General features: G+C 42.8%; 1 protein-coding gene across 5 annotated transcripts in view; it reads left to right on the top strand.

Moving 5' to 3' along the window:
* The window catches only part of TANGO6 (transport and golgi organization 6 homolog), a 263,274-nt gene that overhangs the window by 10,326 nt on the left and 235,548 nt on the right, over nucleotides 1-17,400 (top strand). For all 5 annotated transcript variants that reach the window (XM_055298416.2, XM_055298415.2, XM_055298418.2 and 2 more), the window contains exons 2-4: nucleotides 7,769-8,409; nucleotides 11,444-11,560; nucleotides 14,955-15,096. In XM_055298416.2, the coding sequence (XP_055154391.1) occupies nucleotides 7,769-8,409; nucleotides 11,444-11,560; nucleotides 14,955-15,096 (900 nt within the window). The remainder of the gene's footprint in view (nucleotides 1-7,768; nucleotides 8,410-11,443; nucleotides 11,561-14,954; nucleotides 15,097-17,400) is intronic.

The raw sequence follows: 17,400 nt of genomic DNA, 5'->3' as shown, positions 1-17,400 counted from the left end.
GCTTGAGCCCAAGAATCAAAGGTACAGTGAATTGTGATTGCATCACTGCACCCCAGCCTGGGTGACAGAGCGAGACCCCCGTCTCAAAAAGAAAAAGAAAAAAAGAAAAGTTGAAAGAATTATATGGCGAACACCCTTATACACATCATTTAGATTCCACAATTCACATTTTATTATATTTGCTTGATCACATTTCTTTTTTTTTTTTTTTTTTTTTGAGACGGAGTCTCACTCTGTCGCCCAGGCTGGAGTGCAGTGGCCCAATCTCGGCTCACTGCAAGCTCCGCCTCCCGGGTTCACGCCATTCTCCTGCCTCAGCCTCTCCGAGTAGCTGGGACTACAGGCGCCCGCCACCACGCCCGGCTAATTTTTTGTATTTTTAGTAGAGATGGGGTTTCACCTTGGTCTCGATCTCCTGACCTCGTGATCCGCCCGCCTCGGCCTCCCAAAGTGCTGGGATTACAAGCGTGAACCACTGTGCCCGGCCACTTGATCACATTTCTATCCATTTATCCATACATCAATTCATGTTTTCTCTTTTTTTGATGCATTCAAAGTAAGTTGCAGATATCAGTACATTTTAGCCATAAACACTTCAGCATTATAACATTAACTAGAGTTTAATATTTATTTGGATTTTTTGTAGTTCATTTGTTTTAGGTAAAATTTATATACAATGAAATGCACAAATAATACATGCATCATTCAGTGAGTTTTAAAAATGCATGTACTTGGCTGAGGCATGAGAATCACTTGAACCCAGGAGGCAGAGTTTGTAGTGATCTGAGATTGTACCACTGCACTCCAGCCTGGGTGACAGAGCGAGACTCTGTCTCTAAAAAAAAAAAAAAAAAGCATATACTTTTGTCATTGAAACCCCTGTCAAGATACACATTGTTACTTCCAGGTGAGAAAAGGGAAAAAAAAGAAACCTAAAGAAAAAACAGATATGCATCATTACTATTATCCCAGAAAGTTCCCTTCTGCCCTTTCACAATCATTTCCCACTCCTGCTCCCCTAGAGATAACTGGTTCTGGGTTTTTTAACCCGTAGATTAGTTTTGCCTATTCTAGAATTTAATATAAACAAGAAACATCTTGTTGGCTATATGGGCTGTTTCCAGTTTTGGGCTATTATGAATAGTGCTGCTATGAACATTCTTGTACAAGTCTTTGTTATGAAAATGTATATTGTGTATTAATTTTTCTTGGACAAGTATGTTAGAGTGGAATTGCTGGATTATAGGGTAGGTGTATGTTTGGTTTTCTAAGAAACTGCCAGACCAACTGAGCTTTGATCATGTCATACTTCTGCCAACAATGTATGAGAGTTCCAGTTGCTTCATGTCATTTGGTAGTGTCAATCTTTGTAAATTTTAGCTATTCTGGTGTATGTAGTGGTATCTCATTGTGGTTTTAATTTGCATTTCCCTGATAACTAATGATATTGAGCATCTTTTCATATGCAGTTGGTCATTTGAATAACTTCTTTTTTGAAGTGTCTGTTTGAATAATTGTCCTTTTTTTTTTTAGTTTGTTTTATTGAGCTGTAAAGTGTTCTTCATATATTCAGGATCAATGTGTTTGTCATATATATGTACTGCAAACATTTTCTCCCTATCTGTGTCTTGCCTTTTCATTTTTAGAACTGTATATTTTGAAAATAAGTTTTAAATTTTGATGAAGTCCAGTTTTTTTTCCTTTTGGCTCATGGTTTTTATGTTTTAAGAATTCTATCTGGGCACGATGGCTCACACCTATAATCCCAGCACTTTAAGAGGCAGAGGCGGGAGGATTGCTTAAGCATAGGAGTTCAAGACCAGCCTGGGCAACATAGTGAGACCTCATCTCTATAAATAATTAGTCAAGCATGGTGGCACACAATTGTAATCCTAGCTACTAGGGAGCTGAGACAGGAGGATCACTTGAACCTGGGAGATTAAGGCTGCAGTGAGCTGGAATCAGACCAATGCACTCCAGCCTGGGTGACAGAGCAAGACCCTGTTGCAAAAAAAGAAAAGAAACCAAAATAAAACAAAAAACAAGAAATTGTTTTCTACTCTAGGATCATAAAAGACTTTCTTCTGTGTTTTCTTCCAGAAGTTTTATAGTTTAGATTTTGTATTTCTGATCTATTTTGGGTTAATTTTGATGTGTGGTGTGAATTAAAGGTCAAACTTGTTTTTTTTTTTTTTTTCTGTCTTATGGATATCCAGTTGTTCCAACCTCATTTGGTAATTTTCTTTCTTTCTTTTCTTTTTTTTTTTTTTGAGACGGAGTCTGGCTCTGTTGCCCAGGCTGGACTGCAGTGGCACAATCTCGGCTCACTGCAAGCTCCGCCTCCCGGGTTCACACCATTCTCCTGCCTCAGTCTCTCTGAGTAGCTGGGACTACAGGCGCCCGCCACCACACCCGGCTAATTTTTTTTGTATTTTTAGTAGAGACAGGGTTTCACCGTGGTCTCGATCTCCTGACCTCATGATCCGCCCGCCTCGGCCTCCCAAAGTGCTGGAATTACAAGCGTGAGCCACCGGGCCCGGCCGGTAAAGGAATTTTCTTTCCCTGTTGTATTGATTTCATATCTTTGTTGAAGATCAAATAGCCATATAAGTGTGGGACTGTTTCTGGGTTCTCAATTCTGTTTTATCAATCTGCCTAACAGTCCTTATGCCAGTACCACATTGTCTTTAATTACTGTAGTTCTATAGTAAGTTGGGTAGTATAAGTTCTCTAACATTGTTCTTGACTATTCTCGGTCTTATAGGTTTCTATATAAATTTTTAAATCAGTTTATCAATTTCTGCAAAAAGGTCTGATGAGATTCTTATTGTAATTGCGTTGACTTTATAAATCAATTTGTGGACAATTGCCATCTTTTTTTTTTTTCCCGAGACAGAGTCTTGCTCTGTCACCCAGGCTGGAGTCCAATGGCGTGATCTCAGCTTACTGCAACTGCCCAGCTACCCGGGAGGCTGAGGCAGGAGAATCGCTTGAACCTGGGAAGTGGAGGTTGCAGTGGGCTGAGATGCGCCATTGCACTCCAGCCTGGGCGACAAGAGTGAAGCTCCGTCTCAAAAAAAAAATAAAACAAAACATTTCTCAGCAAGTTTTCAGTGTAGAGAGTTTGTATATTTTGTGCTAAATTTATCCTAAATTAAAGTTTTAGGCCGGGTGTGGTGGCTCACACCTGTAATGCCAGCACTTTGGGAGGCCAAGGCAGGTGGATCACCTGAGCTCAGGAGTTTGAGACCAGCCTGGGCAACATGGTGAAACCCCATCTCTACTAAAATACAAGAGATCACCTAGTTGTGGTGGCATGCGCCTGTAGTCCCAGCTACTGGGAAGGCTGAGGCACAAGAATTGCTTGAACCCAGGAGGCAAAGGTTGCAGTGAGCCAAGATTGCACCACTGCACTCCAGCTTGGGAGACAAAACGAAACTGTCTCAAAAAGAAAAAAAAAAGTTATAAATTTCAGCCGGGCCTGGTGGTGCATGCCTGTAATCCCAGCACTTTGGGAGGCCGAGGCAGGTGGATCACCTGAGGTCAGGAGTTTGAGACCAGCCTGGCCAACATGGTGGAACCCGATCTGTACTAAAAATACAAAAAAATTAGCCAAGCGTGATGGTGGGTGCCTGTAATCCCAGCTATTCAGGACGCTGAGGCAGGAGAATCTCTTGAACCTGGGAGGTGGAGGTTGCAGTGAGTCGAGATTGTGCTGCCGCACTCCAGCCTTGACAGAGCAAGACTCAGTCTCAAAAAAAAAAAAATTAGGTTTCATTTTCTAATTTTTGCTGCAAATATAAAATGTCTTTTTTTGTTTTTTAATTTTTGTTTTATTGCTTGTATTGTATTCTGTGAACTTGCTAAATTCATTTATTAGTTCTAGTAGTTGTTTTATAGAGTCCTTAGGGCTTTTTACATAAACAATGATTCCATCTGTGAATATAAACAATTTTGCTTCTTCCTTTCTGCTCTTGTATGTCTTTTATTGCTGCTTTTGACCTATTTCAATGACAAAGATTTTCAGTAATATGTTGAATAGATGTGAGAATAGACATCCTGTGTTTATTTTACTTCACCACTAAGTATGATGGTAACTGTAGGTTTGTCCATGGATACCCTTTATCAGATCATAGAAGTTCCCTTTTATTCTTAATTTGTGTCATGAACAGGTGTCGAATTTTGTCAAATGCTTTGTCTGCATTTGTTGAAATGATCACATGGGTTTTCTCCTTCTACTGTTAATAAGATGAATCATACTGATTGTCAAGTGTTAAGCCAACTATGTATTCCTGGCATAAACAACACTTGTAATGAAGTATTATTCTTTTCTATATCACTGCGTTTGATTTGCTAATATTTAAGCGTTTTTAAAAGTTATTAATAGATTCCATTTTTTAGAACAGCTTTTGGTTTATAGAAAATTTGAGCAGAAAGTACAGAGTTCCCATATACTCCCTTCCCTACCCCAAACCTAGTTTCCCCTATTAATATCTTGCATTAGTGTAGTACATTTGTTACAACTGATAATCAATATTGATACGTTGTTATTAACTGAAGTCATAGTTTATATTAGGGTTCACTGTTTGTGTTATATAATTTTATGAGTTTTGACAAATGCATAATGTCATACATCCATCATTACAGTCTCATAGAGTATAGTTTCACCTCCCTAAAAAACCATGATCCCTTGGCCAGGTGTGGTGGCTCACGCCTGTAATCCCAGCACTTTGGGAGGCTGAGGTGGGCGGATCACGAGGTCAGGAGATCGAGACCGTCCTGGCTAACACAATGAAACCCTGTCTCTACTAAAAATACAAAAAAGTAGCCGGGCACGGTAGTGGGCCCCTGTAGTCCCAGCTACTCGGGAGGCTGAGGCCGGAGAATGGCCTGAACCCAGGAGGCGGAGCTTGCAGTAAGCCGAGATCGCGCTGCTGCACTCCAGCCTGGGCGACAGAGCGAGACTCTGTCTCAAAAAAAAAAAAGAAAAGAAAAGAAAAAGAAAAACCATGCTCCACATATTCTTTCCTGCCCCATCCCTGATCTCTTGGCTACTCTTGATCTTTTTACTGTCTCTATAGTTTTGCCTCCTCCAGAATGTCATGTAGTTGGAATTATACAGAATACAGCTCTTCAGACTGGCTTCTTTCACTTAAAAGTATGCATTTAAGGGTCCTCCATGTCTTTTGTGGCTTGATAGCTTATTTCTTTTTATCACTGATTAATATTCCATGTCTAAGTGTAGCACAGTTTATCCATTCTTTTTTTTTCTTTCTAAAAAAAAATCCTGTTACCTTTTGAAGATCATCTTGGTTGCTCCTAGTTTTTTGGTAATTATAAATAAAGCTACTATAAACATACATATGCAGTTTTTTTGTGTGGACATAAGTTTTCAACTCATTTGGATAAATACCCAAGAGCACAATTGCTAGATCGTATGTTTAACTTTGTAAGAAATTGCCAACCTGTCTTCCAAAGTGACTGTACTATTTTGCATTCCCACCAGCAATGAATGAGAGTTCTTGTTGCTCCACATCCTTGTCAGCATTTAATGTTGTCAGCGTCCTGCATTTTGGCCATTCTAATAGGTATATAATGGTATCTGGCTGTTGTTTTAATTTGCATTTCTGTAATGACATATGATATTGGGCATCTTTTCATATGCTTGTTTGCCATGTGTACTATTTTATAAGTTTAGGTTTTTAAGTAAGGATTATTAAGTTTAGATTAATGAGGGATATTGATCAGTAATTTTCTTTTTTGTGATTTTATCAGGGTCAGGTTTTGGAATCAGTGTTCTAATGACCTCTCAAAATAAATTGAAAAATATTCCTTCTCCTTTATTTTCTGAAAGAGTTTGGGTAACCTTGATGTTATTTCTTCCTTAAATGATTCATCAGTGAAACCACCTAGGCCTGAAATTTTATCTCTTGGAAGATTTCTTTTCTTTTTTTTTTTTGAAACAGAGTCTCACTCTGTCACTCAGGCTGGAGTGCAGTGGCACGATCTTTGCTCACTGCAACCTCTGCCTCCTGGGTTCAAGCAATTGTCCTGCCTCAGCCTCCTGAGTAGCTGGGATTACAGGCGCCTGCCACCATGCCCGATTAATTTTTGTATTTTTGATAGAGATGGGGTTTCACCATGTTGGCCAGGCTGGTCTCCAACTCCTGACCTCAAGTGATCCTCCCACCTCAGCCTCCCAAAGTGCTGGGATTATAGGCGTGAGCCACCACGCCCAGCAGAAGATTTTTAGGTAACAAATTTAACTATCTAATACATATAGGGTTATTTAGGGTTTTTATTTTGTCTTGTGACAGTTTTGATAAGTTGTACTTTTCAAGAAATATTTTCATTTCATGTATATTGTTTGGTTTTTGGCATAATGTTCATTAATTTCTCAGTTATGCTTTAAACCTTCTTTCTTTTCTTTCACTGCAGCCTCTATGTCCCAGGCTTAAGCAGTCCCTCTACCTCAGCCCCCTGAGTAGCTGGGACCACAGGTGTGCACCACCACACCTGGCTAATTTTTTTTTTTAATGTTTTTAGAGATAGGGTCTCCCTACGTTGCCCAGGCTGATCTCAAACTCCTGGGCTCAAGCGATCCTCCTGCCTTGGCCTCCCAAAGTACTGAGACTACAGATGTGAGCCACTGTGCCTGGTCCTTTTTACTTTTCTGATATAAGCTTTACAGCTATAAATGTCTCTATAAGCATTGCTTTAGTTATATCTGACAAATATTGATGTTTTTCGTTAGCATTCAGTTGGAAATCTTGTAATCTCTTTTTTGACCGTAGATTATTTAGAAGAAGTACATTGTTTAATTTCCAAACATTTAAGGCTTTTTGGATGTTTTGTTGTTAATACTTTCTGTCTTAATGCCATTGTAGTCAGAGAACATACTTGATAGGAAATAGATATCTGTTGAAAATACATATTCTGGGGCGAAACGATGTGGTTAAATTAATGTTTGAGTCCTGTGTCCATATTTTGTGATCTTCCTCACTAGAATGTAAGTTCTATAAGGAAGAGCCTTTGTTCTGTCTTTTTTGTTGTTGTTTTTTTGTTTTTGAGACTGGGTCTTGCTCTGTCACCCGGGCTGGAGTGCGGTGGCGCAGTCTCAGCTCACTGCAGCCTCGACTACCTGGGCTCCAGCGATCCTCCCACCTCAGCCTCCTGAGTAGCTGGAACTACAGGCACGCACCACCATAGCCAGCTGATTCTTTTAGTTGTTTTAGAAATGGGGTCTCACTGTGTTGCCCAGGCTGGTCTTGAACTCCTGGGCTCATGCAACCATCCCACCTTGGCCTCCCAAAGTGCTGGGATTACAGGCATGAGCCTGGCCAGAGCACCTGGCCAGAGCCTTTGTTCTGTTGAGTGCTTTATCCCCAGCACCTAGAACAGCTGGACTGAGTGAAGGTTCTATGTTAAATGTTCAGCTTTTAAATTTCTGTTCTGGCTACAATTTAAGCCCAATAAGATGATTAAGACCTGGTCTCTGCCCTAAAAACATGTGGGGAGTAGAAACAAACTAGATGAACTATAACGTTAGGACACTACTCCAATTACATGCAAAGTGCCGTGGGAAGGCAGAAAATGTGGTCTTAAATTCTTCATAGGCTGGGTTGGTACCCCTGGGGGAGGCTTTCCAGAGCCAGTGACAGCGGCGCCCAGCCTGCGAGGATGGACTGGAGTAGGCAGGGCATTCCACAGGGAGAAGTGCAGTTTGTTTACTATGTGTATAATCTCTCCTTTTTTTCTTCTTCAAAAGGCTCAGGCTCAAGTTCACTGCAGGTCACAAAACATGATGTCTTGTTGGCTACTTTAAAATCTAACCTGTCTGCTTTGGAGGACAAGTTTCTGAAGGATCCTCAGTGGAAGAATCTGAAACTCCTAAGAGATAAAATTGCTGATAACGCAGAATGGCCACAAAACTCTGTGGATGTCACTTGGAGTTTTACCTCTCAAACCTTGTTGTTGCTTTTGTGCTTGAAGGAAACCATGATCCGCCTTGCAGCTAACTTCAATCCAGGTAAACCAAACCCTAGGACTCCAGAAGTTGCTCCTGCCCTGAGCCCTGATGCACTTAGTATCTCACAGCAGAAGACCGTCCAGTTTGTTTTGCAGTTTGTAGTTACCTTGGGTATCTGCCCCTATCTCATGCCTGGCGTTGGAGTCCCTTTGAGATATAGAACTGAGTTTGGTGCCGTCGTTCAAGATGTGGTGTGTCTTGATGCTGCCCCTGATGCAACTCGAAGACTGTACACCAGCTGCAAGGCCCTTCTGAATGTTGCTCAGCACCCATCTCTGGGGAGCTTGATCTTCTGCCACCATTTTGGGGATATCGCAGCAGGTCTGTGCCAACTGGGATTCTGCCCAACCAAAAGAAAACTGCTAACACCTGCAGAAGAGGTAAATATACATTGAGAAAGAGAGAGGGAGAGATTGTGTGTGTATGAATGTGTGTATATATTTGTGGATAGTTGTTATAAAAGGCAACTCTTAGTTCTTCAGAACTGGATATGCCACAGCATATCCAATGGATAAATGAATCTTTTGGGGGTGGGCGGAGGTTTCATTTATTGGGTGCTCATCCTTTGCACACCTGTAGAGTCCATTTCACCTGTCCCTTGTCATTTTGGGAAACAGCTATTGCAGGCTGTTTTTCTTTGAGCCTCTGTTTCTTCTATAAAATGTGTATCATAATACCTGCCTTGGAAGGTGGTCGTGAGGATTAAGGATAATGTGTGTCAAGTATCTGGCCCAATCTCTAGTAGTGATAATTCCTACTGATAATAGTATCATGGCTCCCTCATTAAATGCTTGGGAGGGTTAAATGAAATATCACATATAGAGCACCTGGTACACTGCAGAACTCTGTCAATGTTCATTGTTATTATTAGGTGTTAGGGGTATATGCCCATTTTTGCTGTCACTCAGTCAAGTAAGCAGTTGAGCATCCAGACTACAGAAGTTGCTGTGGAGATCATAGACACATAAGACATGGTCCTTTTCTTCAAATAACTCACACGCTGACTGGGGAGATAAGACTTACAGGGATGACGTAGAAGGAAGCACTACCCCCGCCATGAGAGGACCACTGGCATCAGCATAGGAACTGGCCAGCAGAAGCCGTTAAGATGTAAATGTTGTCCGGGCGCGGTGGTTCAAGCCTGTAATCCCAGCACTTCGGGAGGCCGAGGCAGGCGGATCACGAGGTCAGGAGATCGAGACCATCCTGGCTAACACGGTGAAACCCCGTCTCTACTAAAAATACAAAAAATTAGCTGGGTGTGTTGGCAGGCGCCTGTAGTCCCAGCTACTTGGGAGGCTGAGGCAGGAGAATGGCGTGAACCCGGGAGGCGGAGCTTGCAGTGAGCCGAGATTGCGCCACTGCACTCTAGCCTGGGGGGCAGAGAAAGACTCCATCTCAAAAAAAAAAAAAAAAAAAAAAGATGTAAATGTCTCAAGGGTCAGTGCGGCCTCCAGGCGCAGTGATTCCCCAGCCTCCACAGCCAGGTTTCACGATGTTCTCATTTCTCTGTCACCTGCCTGTGTCACCCTTGTCCTTGTTCCTTTTCTCTTCTCTCTCCTGCCTACATTCATAAACATTTGCCTAAAAGCCACTATCATCCAAGTGTTGGCATTAAATTCTCAGCTCCCTGGGGCCTTTATGTGATAGGAGCAGAGTGCGTCCTCCTTCCGGCAGGGTTATGCGTATTGACACTTCTAGCAGCATCTCCTGCCTGCACTTCCCTGAGGTAGTGTGACCCAGGTTGACAGGTCTTATTACAGTTACTGAGGCTAAACTGTGCCTAGGGATCTCAGGCAGGAGAGAGAAATGAAAAGGGAAACACAGAGAAAGAACCAATTAGGAAGGCAGGAGAAGGAGTTGACAGAGGGGAAACATGCTGGGTGTACATTATGAAGCTGGACAAAGTCCCACCAATAGCTGTGTTCTAAGTAGCACCCATACCTCAGTATGTGAAACGATAATGGGCAGGACCCTGACTGTTTGACCCTGAGCAGTAATCACCAAGGAGAATTGTACTGTTATGGCTCAAGGGTACCCCAAAATTGTACCCCTCTTTGCTGCCCAAGTTCCAAATGAATTAAAAGAGAGTTAAGAAGAGTAAGAAAGATAAACAATGTTACCTCTATTGCTCATAAAGGCAAAGTTGGAGGATATAGCTTATAGATGGAGACAAATCTTTATTTTTTACTTTTTATTTATTTTTATTATTATTATTTTTTGAGACGGAGCCTTGCTCTGTCACCCAGGCTCTGCCTGCTGGGTTCAAGAGATTCTCCTGCCTCAGCCTCCTGAGTAGCTGGGATTACAGGCATGTGCCACCACACCCAGCCTGCTTACTTACTTATTTATTTATTTACTTATTTTTGAGCTGGAGGCTTGCTCTGTTGCCCAGGCTGGAGTGCAGTGGTGCAATCTTGACTCACTGTAACCTCCGCCTACCGGGTTCAAGTGATTCTTGTGCCTCAGCTTCCTGAGTAGCTGGGATTACAGGTGCACACCACCACGCCCGGCTAATTTTTGTATTTTTAGTAGAGACAGAGTTTTGCCACATTGGCCAGGCTGGTCTTGAACTCCTGACCTCAGGTGATCCGCCCCCCACCGGCCTCCCAAAGTGCTGGGATTACAGGCGTGAGCCACCACACCTGGCAGGAGACAAAACAGTGCTCTTCAGAATTAGACACTCTCACTACTCACCCATTTTAAGGTGCACTGGAAAACTGCAGCACCTTCTGCAGGGGATATGCCTCTGAAAAATACCCAGCAAGAAAGAGCAGAAGAAAATGTGCAGTCACTCTCAAAAGACAGAAGAGGAATGAGCTGAGAGATGCTTGCCAAAACCAGCCAGTAAGTGAATTTACTCCACCCTCAGCAGTAAGATCAGTCTCATAACCTGCCCAGAAGTGGAGTAAGCGAGATGGAGAGAGGACCAGGAATGTTTTAGTAGTACAGCTTCCCCCATGTGGAAGGAAATCAAGAGAGGATAGAAGCCTTCCGGCCGGGCGCGGTGGCTCACGCCTGTAATCCCAGCACTTTGGGAGGCCGAGGCGGGCGGATCACGAGGTCAGGAGATCGAGACCATCCTGGCTAACACGGTGAAACCCCGTCTCTACTAAAAATACAAAAAATTAGCCGGGCGCGAGGTGGCAGGCGCCTGTAGTCCCAGCTACGCGGGAGGCTGAGGCAGGAGAATGGCGTGAACCCCGGGGGGCGGAGCCTGCAGTGAGCTGAGATCGCGCCACTGCACTCCAGCCTGGGTGAAAGAGCAAGACTCCATCTCAAAAAAAAAAAAAAAAAAAAAAAAGAAGCCTTCCTTCCGCTCCTCTCACAAGTATCTCTGTACAGTGTTGTAAAACATTACCTTCTATTGTCTGCCTGGTTTGAATTCCACTAAAAAGTGCGTATTTCTTTTAGGTCCTAACTGAAGAGGAGAGAACCCTATCCAGGGGGGCCTTGAGAGACATGTTGGATCAAGTCTATCAGCCCTTAGCAGTCCGGGAACTGCTTATCCTCCAGGGAGGACCACCCCAGGTACTCAGGCCTGGGGACTCTTGGGGGTGACTCATTAATGATAATGTGTGGTTTTCTGTCTTCTTCTGGAAAATTAAATAACTTTAGTTCCCTATTTAATGATCTAGTTGAGCCTTTTTTCATCTTTTAGATCATAAAATGATATTTATAAAACTAGATGACGCTGACCCTTAGGATAATTTAAAAGACCTTTTCTCTAATGGATGGACACTTTTCCCAAGAATATGATGATCACTTTTTTTAAGACTTAACGGCAATTTTGGCTGGGCGTGGTGGCTCACGCCTGTAATCCCAGCACTTTGGGAGGCCAAGGTGGGCAGATCACCTGAGGTCAGGAGTTCGAGACCAGCCTCAACATGGAGAAACCCCGTCTCTACTAAACATACAAAAAAAAAAATTAGCTGGGCGTGGTGGTGCATGCCTATAATCCCAGCTACTCGGGAGGCTGAGGCAGGAGAATTGCTTGAACCTGGGAGGCGGAGGTTATGGTTAGCCGAGATCGCGCCGTTGCACTCCAGCCTGGGCAACAAGAGCGAAACTCAGTCTCAAAAAAAAAAAAAAAAAAAGACTTATGGCAATTTTATGTGAGATATATTTTATTCATTCTGAAACTAGATCTTCTCTTTTTTTAAGTAAATTTGGCTGTTTGACAAAATGTTTTTTTAGCACAAGTATCTGGACACTAATTCTTTGAATAGATAATGTATATGAAGTTAAGAAATTAAAACTAGAGATATTATTGGTTCTATTCTTTGTTTGTTTCAAACATATAGTAGTATATATTCTGCTAGGGATAAGATAGTTTCTTTGGTTTCTTAAAAATAATGTTTATCTGAGGCCAGGCGCGGTGGCTCACGTCTGTAATCCCAGCACTTTGGGAGGCCGAGGTGGGTGGATCACCTGAGGCCGGGAGTTCGAGACCAGCTTGACCAACATGGAGAAACCCTGTCTCTACTAAAAATACAAAATTAGCTGGGCATGGTGACGCATGCCTGTAATCCCAGCTACTCGGGAGGCTGAGGCAGGAGAATTGCTTGAACACAAGAGGCAGAGGTTGCAGTGAGCTGAGATCACGCCATTGCACTCTAGCCGGGGCAACAAGAGCGAAACTCCATCTGAAAAAAAAAAAAGTTTGTCTGAAATGATTTAATTTGATGATGTAGATGGAATTGTCTGTTTGCTTTTAGTACCTACATTTTAGTTATGAATTTAGGTGTGTAAAGAGTGAGGAGCCAGCCATGTACTGTGGCTCACACCTGTAAACCCAGCACTTTGGCAGGCTGAGGCAGGAGGATCACTTGAGGTCAGGAGTTTGAGGCCAAAGTGGGCAACATAGCAAGACCCCTGTCTCTACAAAAGATAAAAAACTAGCCAAGTGTTGTAGCATGCACCTGTAGTTCCAGCTACTCTGGAACCTGAGGTGGGAGGATTCCTCAGGCCCAGAAAGTTGAGACTGCAGTGAGCTGTGATCGGGTCACTGCGCTTCAGCCTGGGCAACAGAGTGAGATCTTGCCTTTAAAAAAAAAAGAAAAGAAAAAGAGTGAGAAGCCAAAGGAATTAGCTGTAGGTCAGGAGCAAGGACCAGCTGAAGCTGGCTACAAAGGTATCTCCTAATTGAGTAATTTTCATCTCATCCTTAGAATCTTACTGTAAGCCTTCCATCAGGCCTCTCTGGGATTCAACCCCCGTGTGCAGGTGTTGGAATTTGTTAACCTTTCCATTCTTCAGGTTTCTTACCTATAAGATAGGGATAATTACAATGCCTTCCTTGTAAGTCCCTTTTGAGATTATATGGGAGTTACTTATGATGTGCCTGGCACACCATAATCCCTCAGTAAATGGTAATAATTCAGTAAAAGAGAGAGGACAGGAGAGTTAGGATGAAATATTTCTGTTACTAATTTTGAGGCTTACATACTTAAGTGCAGTGGTTGACAGCAACATGATCAATGTTCTAGCCCAAAATAAGGGCTAGAACATTAAAACTGCATCACCTTCTGCAGGGGATAGGCCTCTGAAAAGTACCCAACAAGAAAAAGCAGAACAAAATATGCAGTCACTCTCAAAAGATAGAAGAGGAACGAGCTGAGAGGTGTATGCCAAAACCAGCTAACAAGTGAGTTTACTCCACCCTCAGCAATAAGGGACACCGAGTCTGTTTATTCACAGTGGCTCCACAGAACTCCCAGAAAGGAGCCCTTGAAGAAATCCACCTCTTTCTTGCAGATCATACTGAGGCAGGAAAGAAATACAAAAGAAATCCAGCCGGGCGCGGTGGTGCATGCCTGTAATCCCAGCACTTTGGGAGGCTGAGGTGGGCGGATCACGAGGTCAGGAGATCGAGACCATCCTGGCTAACACAGTGAAACCCCATCTCTACTAAAAATACAAAAAAAAAAAAAAAAAAATTAGCCGGGCATGGTGGCAGGCTCCTGTAGTCCCAGCTACTCGGGAGGCTGAGGCAGGAGAATGGCGTGAACCCAGGAGGCGGAGGTTGCAGCGAGCCGAGATCGTGCCACTGCACTCCAGCCTGGGCGACAGAGCGAGACTCCATCTCGAAAAAAAAAAAAGAAATCCAACTATTTCTTGGAACTGTGTCACAGGAATCAGAGTTGCTAATGCCACAGAGGCAAGGGCTGGAATGTTCCCTCCCTGCTGTGAACTACCCTCTTAGTGGCAAATAACGTTCGTAAGAATCTCCCTTGGAAGCTGGATTTGATTGTCAGGGCTACATTCAGAGATTGTTTGCATTAACTTTGTGTTCTGAAGATCTACATTTTAATTGCTGATCCGTTTGTCTGTTTCTGAGTTTGAAATTTCATTGGCTTTTCACTTGCACTGTTTTTTACTTTCTCAAAAGTAATGCAGAAGAAGGTTTTGTAAAGTTTTTTTTTTTTTTTAAGGAAAAAATGTTGCTCTTTTGAAGTCTGTATAGCACACTGTTAATTGTCAGTATGACTCAGGACTTTTAAAAAATAATGTCTAGCTGGGCACGGTGGCTCATGCCTGTAATCCCAGAACTTTGGGAGGCTGAGGCGGGTGGATCACCTGAGATCAGGAGTTCGAGACCAACCTGGCTAACATGGTGAAACCCCATCTCTACTAAAAATACAAAAAGTACCCAGGCATAGTGGCACGTGCCTGTAATCTCAATGACTCAGGAGGCTGAAGCAGGAGAATTGCTTGAACCCGGGAGGTGGAGGTTGCAGTGAGCTGAGATTTTGCCACTGCACTCCAGCCTGGGTGACAAGAGTGAAACTCCGTCTCTAAATAAATAAATAAGTCTACGTATCATAGCTACTTCTCCTTTTTTTTTTTAACAGGCATGAGCCACTGCACCCGGCCATCATATCTATTTCAGTGACATTCAGAATTCACACCTTCTTTTTCTCAGTCCTGCACAGATGTGAAGACACAGATGAGGTGTCGGGCCCCAGCTTGGCTTCGGCGTCTATGTGGACAGCTGCTCTCTGAAAGGTTAATGAGACCTAATGGTGTCCAGGCAGTAGTCCGGGGCATTTTGGAAGGAGCGGGTGGTAAGAAATAAAATGTTTCTGTGACTTTGATATCTGTTTTCCTTTGAGTCAGAGTCTGAGGTGAATTATTGGTCTTTAGTATTTACCTTTAAAACCTGACTGAAACTAAACTCCGTCGTTGCAGGGATTGAACAGGTTAAACTTAGAGGCCCTTAATGAGCTTCTTTTACAAAGAAACTAATTCTCTTGCTCTTTTCCTAAAACACTTGTGATACACTGCCTATTTTATTGAACAATATTGTAAGCCATTTCAAATAATTTATACTATCTGGGGAAAACATTACACAGAAAGTTGAAGTAAAAACCCTAAAGTAAATGTTAAATACAGCTAGATGTGGGCCGGGTGCGGTGGTTCACGCCTGTAATCCCAGCACTTTGGGAGGCCAAAGCCGGCGGATCACTTGAAGTCAGGAGTTCAAGACCAGCCTGGCCAACATGGTGAATCCTTGTCTCTACTAAAATACAAAAATTAGCCTGGTGTGGTGGCGGGTGCCTAACCTCAGCTACTTGGGAGGCTGAGGCAGGAGAATCACTTGAACTTTGGAGGTGGAGGTTGCAGTGAGCCAAGATCGTGCCACTGCACCCCAGCCTAGGTGACAGAATAAGACTTCGTCTCAGTAATAATAATAATAATAATAATAATAAAGCCAGGTGTGGGGGCTTACACCTGTAATCCCAGCACTTTGCGAGGCTGAGGCAGAAGGACTGTCTGAGGCCAGTAGTTCAAGACCAGCCTGGGCCACATAGCAAGACTGTGTTTCTACAAAAAATTAAAAAAAAAAATAGCCCGGTATGGTGGTGCCCGCCTATGGTCCCAGCTACTTGGGAGGCTAAGGCAGGAGGATCACTTGAGCCCAGGAGTTCGAGGCTATAGTGAGCCATGATCATGGCACTGCATTCCAGCCTGGACAAAAAAAGCAAGACCCTGTCTCAAAAAAAAAAAAAAAGGTGAAATATAAAATAATTTTCTCGAAGCCAGAAATACCTTTGAGATGCAAACTTTGGGATGAAGTTTTAGAGTCATTTCCCCAATTATATTATCTCAGTTCTCATTAATAGGAAAAAAGTTAATGCTAAGCATGGTAGTAGTTTTTAATTTATGTTTTTTGTTTTATTTTTTAGAGAAAATTAGACATGTACATCATTTAAAGTCAAATAGTTCTATGAGACTTATAGTGAAAAATAGCAGTCCTTGGCACCATTCCAATCCATTTCCCATTTCTAGAAGCAACTACTTTGAACTCTTTTAGTGAGTTTTTTCTGGTATTTACCGCTATATTTCTTTTTTTTTTTTTTTTTGAGACAGAGTCTCGCTCTTTCACCCAGGCTGGAGCGCAGTGGCGCGACCTTGGCTCACTGCAACCTCCACTTCCCGGGTTTACTCCATTCTTCTGCCTCAGCCTCCTGAGTAGCTGGGACTAAAGGCGCCCGCCACCACGCCCAGCTAATTTTTTGTGTTTTTAGTACAGACGGGGTTTCACCGTGTTAGTCAGGATGGTCTCGATCTCCTGACCTCGTGATCCACCCACCTCGGCCTCCCAAAGTACTGGGATTACAGGTGTGAGCCTGGCCATTTACCTCTATATTTCTAACTAATATATGGGAATTCATAATTTTTTCAGTTTCAGGCATCATTTGTCTACCTCTCGCCATGTGTGGAAGAGGATCTTGTTCTCTTTCATAACACTGCCATCATTCCCCCAAGTACATTTTTATTTTCACATCTCCGTAATATATTTATATCTTAGTTTTGGTTAGATCAATATTCAGTGTTTATATTAGTGTCACTCTGTAATTATTTACAGCTGAGCAATATTGTATATTATGATTACTTTCTTTTTTTACATAATCTTTTGTACTTCCTGGAGTTAATCTTTTTTTTGTACATCTGATTAGTTTTCTATGTGCTTATCACTAATCTTTTCTCAAGCTGTCCCTCTTTTGTTTAAATCTCCTTTTAATACATTCAAAAACATCAAATAGGCTGGGCATGGTGGCTCATGCCTATAATCCCAACACTTTGGGAGGCCAAGGCAGGTGGGTCGTTTGAGCTCAGGAGACCAGCCTGGGCAACATGGTGAAACCCCATCTCTACCAAAAATACAAAAATTAGCCGGGTGTGGTGGCACGCACCTGTGGTCCCAGCTACTCAGGTGGCTGAGGCAGGAGGATTGCTGGAGCCCTGGAAGTTGTGGCTTTAGTGAACCATGATCACACCACTGCACTCCAGTCTGGGTGGCAGAGCGATATCCTGTCTCAAACAAACAAACAAAACCCACCAGATATTCTATCAGTTTTGTCTTC

Source organism: Symphalangus syndactylus, chromosome 11 (assembly GCF_028878055.3).
Source record: "Symphalangus syndactylus isolate Jambi chromosome 11, NHGRI_mSymSyn1-v2.1_pri, whole genome shotgun sequence".
Lineage (NCBI taxonomy): Eukaryota > Metazoa > Chordata > Mammalia > Primates > Hylobatidae > Symphalangus > Symphalangus syndactylus.
The sequence above is the reverse complement of the archived record's forward strand: the minus strand, read 5'-3'. Positions and strand labels throughout refer to the sequence as shown.